The sequence below is a fragment of the Pseudophryne corroboree genome, chromosome 3 (genome assembly GCF_028390025.1).
Source record: "Pseudophryne corroboree isolate aPseCor3 chromosome 3, aPseCor3.hap2, whole genome shotgun sequence".
In the NCBI taxonomy this organism is placed as follows: Eukaryota; Metazoa; Chordata; class Amphibia; order Anura; family Myobatrachidae; genus Pseudophryne; species Pseudophryne corroboree.
In genome coordinates this window covers 424527711-424539743 of record NC_086446.1, presented here as the reverse complement: position 1 = coordinate 424539743, position 12033 = coordinate 424527711, and the positions used below count along the sequence as shown (strand labels likewise).

Below are 12033 nucleotides of genomic sequence, written 5' to 3'. Positions count from 1 at the left end.
GCGTGACACTGCAGTGCCACTCCTAAATGGGCCCGGTGTTTGTGTCGGCCACTAGGGTCGCTAATCTTACTCACACAGTCGGCTACCTCATTGCGCCTCTTTTTTTCTTTGCGTCATGTGCTGATTGGGGAGGGTTTTTTGGAAGGGACATCCTGCGTGACACTGCAGTGCCACTCCTAAATGGGCCCGGTGTTTGTGTCGGCCACTAGGGTCGCTAATCTTACTCACACAGTCAGCTACCTCATTGCGCCTCTTTTTTTCTTTGCGTCATGTGCTGATTGGGGAGGGTTTTTTGGAAGGGACATCCTGCGTGACACTGCAGTGCCACTCCTAAATGGGCCCGGTGTTTGTGTCGGCCACTAGGGTCGCTAATCTTACTCACACAGTCAGCTACCTCATTGCGCCTCTTTTTTTCTTTGCGTCATGTGCTGATTGGGGAGGGTTTTTTGGAAGGGACATCCTGCGTGACACTGCAGTGCCACTCCTAAATGGGCCCGGTGTTTGTGTCGGCCACTAGGGTCGCTAATCTTACTCACACAGTCAGCTACCTCATTGCGCCTCTTTTTTTCTTTGCGTCATGTGCTGATTGGGGAGGGTTTTTTGGAAGGGACATCCTGCGTGACACTGCAGTGCCACTCCTAAATGGGCCCGGTGTTTGTGTCGGCCACTAGGGTCGCTAATCTTACTCACACAGTCAGCTACCTCATTGCGCCTCTTTTTTTCTTTGCGTCATGTGCTGATTGGGGAGGGTTTTTTGGAAGGGACATCCTGCGTGACACTGCAGTGCCACTCCTAAATGGGCCCGGTGTTTGTGTCGGCCACTAGGGTCGCTTATCTTACTCACACAGTCAGCTACCTCATTGCGCCTCTTTTTTTCTTTGCGTCATGTGCTGATTGGGGAGGGTTTTTTGGAAGGGACATCCTGCGTGACACTGCAGTGCCACTCCTAGATGGGCCAGGTGTTTGTGTCGGCCACTAGTGTCGCTTAGCTTAGTCATCCAGCGACCTTGGTGCAAATTTTAGGACTAAAAATAATATTGTGAGGTGTGAGGTATTCAGAATAGACTGAAAATGAGTGGAAATTATGGTTTTTGAGGTTAATAATAATATGGGATCAAAATGACCCCCAAATTCTATGATTTAAGCTGTTTTTTAGTGTTTTTTAAAAAAAACACCCGAATCCAAAACACACCCGAATCCGACAAAAAAAATTCGGTGAGGTTTTGCCAAAACGCGGTCGAACCCAAAACACGGCCGCGGAACCGAACCCAAAACCAAAACACAAAACCCGAAAAATTTCAGGCGCTCATCTCAATTCCTCAGCAAATATCACTTTTATAAATGGGATTTCAAAATTAGGATAGTAAGAAAGGAGGAGGTATAATGTATGTGGATTATACCACAGGTTCTCAAGCTCCGTCCTCAGGTCCTCACACAGTCCCTGTTTTCCTGGTCAGCTGTGACAGTTGGACATACATAGTGTACCTGCCAGGTGACCTGGAAAAAGTTATCTATCTGGGGTCCTGAGGACCCCTGGATTATACTGTACCTTCTCATTTATATGCAATGGCAAAAACAAAGGATCATTTTAAATGAAGTCTTTTTAAGCTTTTGAAAGCCTTTACATAAGAAAACACAATCAAGAAAACACAATCAATCACAGCAAGCAACCACATTAATAAAAAAATGATTAAAGAGATATCTGTATATTACACAGAATAGTATCATTTAGTTCAGATTATTAGATTGCTATTATTAGGGAATTTGTTATCTGCCCCTGTGGAAAATATTGTAATGGAACCCCCCTTCCCCCCTGACTAATCATCCCCCCTTTCAACACACACAAACACAGACACACGCGCACACACACACACACACACACACACACACACACACACACACACACAACCTAGCCCTCCCCTTAGTGCCTAACCTTCTGTACTTACCATTGGGATCTGTCAAGATCCTGACTGTCAGGATTCCGTTGTCGGTATTCTGAATGTCGGGATCCTGACTGCAAGAAGCCTGACCACATTCCCATAATACACCTGAACAGACTGTTCAGTGCACATGAAGGTATTCCTTACCCTCCTCTCTCTCCAGAGATGCCTCCGCAACCTATTTGTGCCCCTAGATATGCAGCAAGCCAGAAATATCTACCAATTTGTACTGTGCAAATATACTGTATCAAAAGCCAACCTCCTACAGCTTCAGTAACACATCACTCAGTATCATAAACATTTACCTTTATTATTCTAAAATTCGACTTGGCTTAGCTTTACTGATAAATAAAACAATGAGGGTGAGGGGACGTTGTGTTTTTAATACGTCTGGCAGTTGTGTTTGTATAAATCTTTTCGTTACGTTATTCAGAGTGCACCTGTAAATACACTTTCTTCACTGAATTATAAACATGGAGGTAAATAATGATTCCTTTACATTTTTTAATATGGCTTATGTTCAGGCCATCCCACTTTATCACATGCTCTGATTTTACAATGAAAAACGGAAGTCCGGTAGCACACCAGCTTTGAATTAACCTTAACTGATGGGGGTACTTAAACTGGCCATCAGTACCCTCTAACCACTCCAATGAGAAAGTCTCCTGCTAGACCAAATTCGTAGGGACCTACCTATGTTCTTCCTGCTTGCCATAGAGGCCATTCTGCACTAAAGAGTCTTTCCTGGACTATAGGCCTGATTCTGAGTTAGGAATAGAGTAAAAGAACAAGTAAATGTGCACCTGGACAAACCATGTTGCAATGCAAGGGGTGCACATACATTTTTTTGCATGTAGGGCAAATACGGTCTGCGCTTGCATGTAGCCCACACATACTGGACAGCTGTATTTTTACTCTGCAATTTGGATTTTAGATTGGACACACCCCACCCTAATCTAATGTTCTCTGCACATTTTACATCTGCCCCACCTGCAGTGCAACATGGTTTTGCCAAGGTGCACAGTTACTTGCTGTTTCTTGCTTTATTGACACCTCAATATCAGGCCCTATATCACCAAGGTAACAAGAACTGTACCCCAAAGGACACTCTTTATGTTCCTGATCCTCTTGTGGTGAAGAGCTGAAATCAAGCCCATACAGATAATTTATAAGCACTACTAATGTGGAGTCTTTTTAATTAATTAAGAAATGTATTATTATTATTTTTTTGCACCCGATATTGGGGGTCATTCTGACCCGTTCACATGCAGCGGTTCTTCGTTGCGGTGCGAACGGTTCGGAAATGCAAATGCATGGCGGTTGCTTTGTGCACGCGTGTCGCTGCCTGGCTATGATGCCGCCAATGACAAATGTGATCGCAGCGGCGATTGCAAGAAGATGGACAGGCGGAAGGCGTTCCGGGGGCAGATACTCACCGTTTCCAGCCGTTTTCGGGGAGTGGTAAGAGAAACGCAGGGGTGTCCAGGAGAACGGAGGGTGGATGTCTGTCATCACAGCTGGGACCTTCATCGCTGGATCCATCGCACAGGGTAAGTAGCTGCAGGGCTGGTCTTGTTTTGCAGGAAACTTTTTTAGCATAGCAGGACTGCACAAGCGATCGCAGCCCTGCTATGCTAAAATACACTCCTCCATAGGCGGAGATTAGTTGATCGCACCAGCAGCAAAAAGTTGCTTGGTGCGATCAACTCGGAATGACCCCCATTGTATGATATATTCATACAGATAAGCACTATTTTCTTTGTTTATTACTTTGTGTCCAATAAATGAACCTTTTATAGATTAGATACAACACAATAACGATTTCTCTCTTTCCCACATGATACTATTTGGAAGTCTAGTTTTTCTAATGTGTGGGTGGAGACAACAACCAGATCCAACAACATATAAGCGTTAAATATCCTTTTTTTTTTGTACAGAGAGCACACTTTTGCTTAAGAACTGAGCACTTTTACCTTACTACCCTCCCCGTTATTATTGAAGATACAGTATCACACAATTGTGACTATCTTTTCTTACCTATTACTACATACCTACTGGGACTGTGCAACACTATCACCTATAAGTGCTGGGAAACTTTAGTTAACTATGTATCAGTTTTGAATCAAAGGATTGCAACATGTTTACAGATAAGCCTTGATAAGCATCCTTTTTGTATGCACGCTATAGTACTGAACATTCTTAAATCATTTGTTCTGAAAATACTACAATATTGGGCGTTAATTCACTGTCATTTCAAATCTTTTTGACTGATCTACCTAATTAGTATACTGGAGGATGAGCTGCCACTCTAATACCAACGGGGAAGTAATTGGAAAGAAAAACAGTTTCCTTTTATAACTTAAGTTCTCCATACTTCATCTTCATCTTATATATTGTGTTTTGTTAATTCGCTGTTTTTTGTTTATACTCATTACTACTGTATATGTTATTTACTATTATGCTGTACATTATACTGTAGGCTAAAGCAGTGGCGAAATTGTGAGTGGTGGGCCCAGGTGCAAATATATAATTTGGGCCCCCTTCCTCCACTCCAACCCAAGTTCACAATATGTCACACAGCAGTGGGTGACAGGGAGAGGCAGAGGGTGACAGTGTAAGGCAAGGGGAGGCAGATGGTGACTGGGGGAGGCAGTGGGTGACAGGGAGAGACAATGAATGACAGGGGTCTTGTGTGCTGCAGAGCACAGGGGGCATGTATCTTAGTGAGGGCAGAAACACAGTGGCCTTTGCTTTGTCCCTGACACGGGCCCCCACCCCTTGTGCTTTGTTCAGTTTGGCACTTACAGCTGTCTCTTAATTAGAGGCTGTATGTGGCTTGATCATCAGCGCTGATAGGTGGCAGGACTCCTATATCAGTCCAGCACACACAAGGTCAGCCCTGCCTACCTTAGATAAGAGGCAGATCCCTCGGTAGTGGGATCCACCCTGCTCTCTGCACTGGGCCATTCATCTGACATTGCTCAAAATGGTCTCTGGGGGTACCAGGGTATAACTCATTGCCGGTCTGGGCAATAGTGGGCCCCATAATCCTCAGGGGCCCCGCTGCATCAATGATAGTTCTGTCTCTGGGCTAAAGCCAGCATTGCAAGCCGTCCCAATAAAAATGTAGATAGACTTTGTAGTTCTTCTCAGAAGTCAAAATGGCCATGTACCCCTAACAGTTTTCACACTTTGAACCTTTATCTTATCAAACAAACCTCGCTCTGCAAAACAATGGGGCCCCAGTGTGCTCTTTGCACTTCGGCAGAAGTGTAGGCATTTTCAAAAATCAAAATATACTCTTATAATGGCCAAAAAGCTGCTTTTGTACTGTGCAGTGGACATTACTTGCTTTATAAGTGATCCCCACTATGTACCTGTGTTACTCACACTCACTGCCTTCCATTCACGCTTGCTTGACACTTTCCTACCTGTAGCCAAAGCTTGTCATGTTGAGACCACTTCCCTCCTGCAATGCACTGGAAGGTGGCATTCTGTCCGACATTTACCTCCACATTCTGCAACCGCAGAAAATGGGGAGCGTTCCCTGAATACAAAGAAACATTGATGTTAATGCATACACTTTTAAACTAATAAGCAGTTTAGTCTATAGAATTCTAGCTTGATGTAGTTATTAGCAGACTAAATGTATAGAAGATGTCTGCACAGCATCCTAAATGAGCCACAGGCTGAGAATTACTGCTCATTCTTTGAGTGCCTGGCACAATTTCAAAGCCACTGTAAAAAGATCAGAGAATAGCAGAGTAATTTATAGAAATGTCAGGGACATGTATCTTATCTATTTTACTATACACACAAGGACACATACCTTAAACACAGTCTTCTAGACATATATTTGCTATTTTGTTCTGCTTTCTAAAGTGGGCTATCATGCAATCCACTCTGAATACCTTGCCCACATATTACTTTAATGGAATTGGACACATGATCATTGGGAGTAGGCATCCCATGTGCAGAATGCAGAATGTTATTATTATTATTATTATTATTATTATTATTATTAACAAAACAGCCAGTCACCTGATTGATGCATATGGTGATTGTCCACAGAGAGATTTTATGTTTGACCCAATAAAAAAAAAAAAAAATGAGATCAAATTTTAATTATTTATTACTATTACTTGACTGGTCATCAGGACATATACCCAGAGTCCAACAAGACAATGTTGTGCCTTTTGTTTAGTCATTTTAATGAAAAAGGACATTTATGGTAGACTTACCATTGTTAGATCTCTTTCTGCAAGGTACACTGGTTCCACAGGGAAACAACGGGGTGTAGAGATGGATCTTGATCCAGGCACCAACAGGCTAAAGCTTTAGACTGTCCCAGGATGTATTGGGGCCTCCTCTGTAACCCCGCCTCCAGGCACTGTGAGCTCAGTTTCGTTAACCAGTCCAATGCAGGAGCAGGTAAAAGAGAAGGTAAATGTTAGTCACATAGAACCACATTCTCACGACAGGAGAAGGGACTAGCGGCTAATGCCACACAAACCCATAGAAGCTAGGTGCGTCAGGGTGGGCGCCCTGTGGAACCAATGTACCTCGCAGAAAGAGATCTAACAATGGTAATTCTGACATAAATCTCTTTTCTGCAGCAGGGTACATTGGTTTCCACAGGGAAACATCAGGGATGTCCTAAAGCAGTTCACCATGGGAGGGGACGTGCCGTAATGGGTATGAGAACCCGGCGTCCAAAGGAAGCATCCTGGGAGGCAGAAGTATCGAAGGCATAGAATGTAATGAACGTGTTCACTGAGGACCACGTAGCCGCCTTGCACAATTGTTCAGCGGACTCGGCGGGCCGCCCAAGAAGGCCCACAGACCGAGTAGAATCGGCTTTAATAGCAGCAGGAGCTGGCAGTCCAGCCTGTGCATAGGCTTGTGCAATCACCATTCTAATCAATCTGGCCAAGGTTTGCTTATTTGCAGGCCAGCCACCGAAAAGTACAAAAAGGGTATCTGACCTGCTGATAGAGGCAGCCCTCTTGACGTATATACGGAGAGCCCATACCACATCCAAAGACCGCTCTTTGGAGGACAAACCAGAAGAGATGAAAGCCGGAACCACATTCTCTTGGTTAAGGTGAAAAAATGACACCACCTTAGGTAAAAAACTCAGGCGAGTCTAAGAACTGCCCGGTCATGATAAAATATCAGGAAGGGTGGACGACAGGACAAAATGCCTAGGTCAGACACCCTCCTAGCAGAGGCGATAGCCAGTAGGAACCGGACCTTGACCATAAGCCATTTAATGTCCACTGACTCAAGAGGTTCAAATGGAGACTCTTCAGGACAACACACAGATCCCATGGAGCCACAGGAGGGATATAGGGAGGCTGAATCCATAACACACCCTGAGTGAAAGTATGAATGTCAGGAATAGACACAGTTTTTCTCTGAAACCACACCGATAAAGCAGAAATATGAACGTTGAGGGAGGCCAGACGAAGGCCTAAATCCAGGCCTTGTTGCAGAAAAGCCAGAAGTCTGGAAATTCTGAATGTGTATGCATCGTAATTCTTAGCAGCACACCAGGTGAAGTAAGAATGCCAGACCCTATAATAAATCTGCGCAGATGGCGGTTTGCGGGCCTTCAGCATAGTTTGGATAACCACCTCGGAGAATCCTTTTGCCCTCAGGAGTGATGCTTCAAGAGCCACGCTGTCAAAGCCAGTCTGGCCAGATCCAGGTAGACACAAGGGCCCTGAACGAGGTAGTCTGGGCATAGAGGAAGTAGAAGAGGACGCTCTATCGATAGACCCTGCATGTCTGAGAACCAATGCCTTTTGGGCCACGCTGGAGCGACTAGAAGTAGAATTCCTCCTTCTTGTTTGAACTTCTGCAGTACCCTGGGCAGAAGTGACACTGGAGGGAACATGTAGGGCAGCCGAAAGTTCCATGGAATTGCTAGTGCGTCCACGAACACTGCTTGAGGATCCCTGTTTCTTGATCCGAAGACCGGTACTTTGTGATTGTGTCGAGACGCCATCAGGTCTACATCTGGTAGGCCCCACTTGTCCACTAGGAGTTGAAAGACTTCCTGATGAAGACTCCACTCTCCAGCGTGCACGTCCTGATGACTGAGGAAATCCACTTCCCAGTTGAGGACTCCTGGAATGAACACTGCTGATATTGCTGGCAGATGGCGTACCGCCCAACGAAGGATTTTTGATACTTCCATCATTGCAATGGAGCTTCAAGTGCCTCCATGGTGGCGTTGTCTGACCGTACTTGAACAGGCCTGTTCTGTAACAGAGGCAGGGCGAGAGACAAAGCATTGAACACAGCCTACAATTCCAGAATGTTTATCGGGAGGAGTGATTTCTCCTTGGTCCCCCAACTCTGGAAGGAGTGTTGCTCCAACACCATGCCCCAACCCCTCAGACTGGCATCGGCCGTCAATAGGACCCAGTTGGGGATCCAGAATGGACGGACACTGCATAACTGATGGTCCTGTAGCCACCAGGTCAGCAAAAGACGAACCTCCGGAGTTAAGGAGATCATGTGAGACCTGATCCGATGAGGCAGGCCATCCCACTGGAAAAGAATTGCCCTCTGCAGAGGATGGTAATGAATTTTGGCGTACTCTACCATGTCGAAAGCCGATACCATGAGGCCTAGTACTTGCATCGCCGAATGTATCGACACTCTTGAGCGAGAGAGGAAGTTTCAGGACCTTCTATGGAGACAGAAACAGCCGTTGACTGTGTGTGTCCAGAAGTGCCCCCAGGTGAACCATGCTCCGAGCAGGGACCAGCGAGGACTTCTACCAGTTGATTAGCCACCCGTGGGCTTGTAGGAACTTTACCGTCAGTTGTAGATGACTGAGTAGGACATCTTGGGAGTTTGCCAGAATCAGCAAGTTGTCCAGATACGGCAGGATTCTGACTCCCTGGTGACGGAGATGATTCGTCATCATGGCCATAACCTTGGTGAAGATCCGAGGGGCCGTTGCCAGTACAAACGGCAAAGCCTGGAAGTGATAGTAGAGGTTGCCAATAGCAAACCACAGATATTGCTGATGCAAAATGGCAATAGGGATATGCAGGTAAGCATCTTGTATATCCAGGGATACCATATAGTCTCCTGGTTCCATGGCCAGAACAATTTAGCGCAGTTTTTCCATAAGGAACTTGGACACGCTCACAAACTTATTCAGTGATTTGTGGTTGAGTATAGGCCGGAAGGACCCATTGGGTTTCGGGACTAGAAACATGGTCAAGTAGTATCCCCTGCCTCTCTGGGATAGAGGTACCGGCACTACCACTCCTGTATACAGGAGGGAAGCAAAACCAGTTGTAGAGCATGCGCCTTCAATGGGTTCGAAGGGATAACCGTTGTGCAGAACTGGTGAGGGGGAAGTCTCTTGAAAGAGACCGTGTACCCATGAGAGACACCTTCTCGCACCCATCCATCTGAAGTGGTCTTTAACCTGACGGCAGCAAAAGATTGTTTTGCCTTGGGCTTGATGGTTTTGGGAGCATGGAATGCCTGACCTTTTGCTTTCCCTTGAGGCTGAAAGGAGCAAAAAGTGGTACCTTTTGCCTTCTGTGTAGAAGGATTAGCATTCGGGAGAAATGCAGTCTTTGCAACCGCTAAGTCACTCACAATCTTATTGAGATCTTCCCCAAATAGGATGTCTCCCTAAAAAAGGGAGTATCTCCAAGGTCTTTTTGGAGTCCAGGTCCATCTTCCACGACCTCAACCACAGAATACGGTGAGCCAGGATGAACGTAATCGATGCCTTGGCCGCCTCAGAGGACAACTCATGAATGTAATAGGCAGTGGTGGTAATATGAGACAGGTATTGTCTGGCAGTGTCAGATATATCTTGAGGCAGCTCTTACTCTAATGCCTGAACCCATGCTTCAATTCCTTTTGCAGCCCTGTAAGGGAGTAAATAGACTTCAGGCAACCCTCCACACTCTAATCTGTCAGTTTCTTCAGTGAGGTGACAGTGGTGACAGGCAAAGTAGATGACACCACGAGATGGGTGACATGGGAGTCCACCGGCGGTGAATTTTCCCACTTGTTACACAACTCAGAAGGGAGGGAATAATGAGCTACCATCTTTTTAGAACACCAGGGTTCTTGACGTATGTCTACTAAATGGTCAGAATGCGGTAATAATGTTTTAGTTACCTTCTGACATTTAAACTTATCAGGTTTCTTGGAAACTATAGAGGAATAATCATCATCATCATCATCAGTGATCTGTAGGATCTGCTTAATAGCAACCACTAAATCAGGGACATCAACCTGAATAGTAGATTCCTCGTCAGAAGCAGCTGTATCAGTGCCTGACGAGTCATTATACTCCCCATCCTCATCAGAAGAATCCTCCAGGAGATTAGTGGATTGTGAGGAGGAAGTGGCCCGCTTAGATGACCCTTTGACATGAGAGTGACTTGGGGAAGGTTTATGTCTAACCAAAGATTGATTCAATTGCTGCAACTGGGTAGACATATTATCCGCCCAAGGCGGATTTACCATAGGGACAATATGTGGCTGTAATGGCACAGGAGGTCCCATAGGGGGCGTAAGGCATGTCACAAGCGTATTGAGCATAGTTGAGAATGCTGCCCAAGGTGGCTCCTGATTGGGAGATGTATGGCACATAGTAAACAGACCGTCATACAAAGCTTCCCCCTAAGACAAATTCCTGGCGCATGCGCTGCGTGATACAGGAGCGTCTGTGGATTTTCCGCCCTTTGGTGTTAGACATTTTAGTGAATGTAACCGTAGAGCGTTTTAATGGCTGGTCCCGCCTGGGGGACCCTCTTACCTCCTCCCTTTAGTAGCAGACACGTGAACCAGGAGAGCGTCTGCGATCGTGTGCCTAGAGCCGGAGCGTCTCCACAGCAAGTACCCGGGAACAGAGCCAACGGGAGTATGCAATGCCGCTGGGGAGGTGACGGAGCCGCAGCATAGAATGTCACCCTGACATGTAAATGCTGCGGCCCTTGAAGTCTTCTAAAAGCATTTTCAGACCTGCCCAGTGCAGGCACCAACTCGAAACTGAGCTCACAGTGCCTGGAGGTGGGGTTATAGAGGAGGCCCCAATGATCTTGGTACAGTCTAAAGCTTTAGCCTGTTGGTGCCTGGATCAAGATCCATCTCTACACCCCAATGTTTCCCTGTGGAAACCAATGTACCCCGCTGCAGATTATTATTTATTTTTTAAATCTTTCAAATATTAAAAAACTGCTTTGGTCCAAGAATAGAAGAGTCACAAATGCCAATGGAGGAGCAGAGACATTTATGGGCATAGGGCAGGGTAGAGATATACTGTATGTGCAAGGAAAGTCAGAGTCAACATGGATAGAGGGTGAACAGAAACAAATATAGGCAGGAGATTAAAAGACATATATGGGCAGAAACATACTGTATGGGTGGGAGAGAGCATAGACAGCATGATGCCAGTGTAGAACAAGGGTTGGTAAGGTCAGGAACACAGTGGCCTTTGCTTTGTGAGAGGGTGCCCCATCTCCTATGCTGTTCTCAGTTTGGCACTGGGAAGATGCCGACAGTGCCAGTGACACTGGCCATGAGCTGCCACTAATAGGCAGTATGCAGTTGTGGTTATGGGCGCTGACAGGCAGAACCTATTAGTGCAGTTTTGATGACAGATCATGGCACTATGGGGCAGGGCAGCCAGGAAAAATACACTACTAGAGGACTCTGAATAGTTGCCATGCCCAGGACCATAGAGAGCCTGGCCAGGCCCAGGTAATGTAGGGGTGTGTGGCCTAATCATGGAGGTGTGGCAATGCCCCCTTATAAAACAGATAAAGATGGCACATGTGCAGGCAGAGGAGCCTCTTTAGACACACCATAGCTCAGCACACACAGCAGCATGTACTGTGCTGGGATGAGAGGCTGCTGCCAATTAACAGGTAAGAGGGGGGCGCAGACTCAGGTCCCTGCCTGGCCCCTCCAACAAGAACGGAATAGTTAGTACCATTACCTCTCTCTGGGGGCGTTTCTACAGAGGAGGGGGCCCGTGTGCACCTCCAGGTGGGTCCCCTCCTCTGCACGGCGCCGTAGACTCCAGCATTGTGCCGGAGTCTAC

At 46.2% G+C, this 12033-nt stretch overlaps 1 protein-coding gene and 1 long non-coding RNA gene across 13 annotated transcripts in view; one reads left to right on the top strand and one right to left on the bottom strand.

The window, feature by feature from the left end:
• The window catches only part of PTPRT (protein tyrosine phosphatase receptor type T), a 458515-nt gene that overhangs the window by 177924 nt on the left and 268558 nt on the right, over positions 1-12033 (bottom strand). For all 12 annotated transcript variants that reach the window (XM_063960280.1, XM_063960277.1, XM_063960271.1 and 9 more), the window contains one exon: positions 5372-5487. In XM_063960280.1, the coding sequence (XP_063816350.1) occupies positions 5372-5487 (116 nt within the window). The remainder of the gene's footprint in view (positions 1-5371; positions 5488-12033) is intronic.
• The window catches only part of LOC135055813 (uncharacterized), an 80540-nt gene that overhangs the window by 17031 nt on the left and 51476 nt on the right, over positions 1-12033 (top strand). The gene's annotated exons all lie outside the window — the stretch shown is intronic.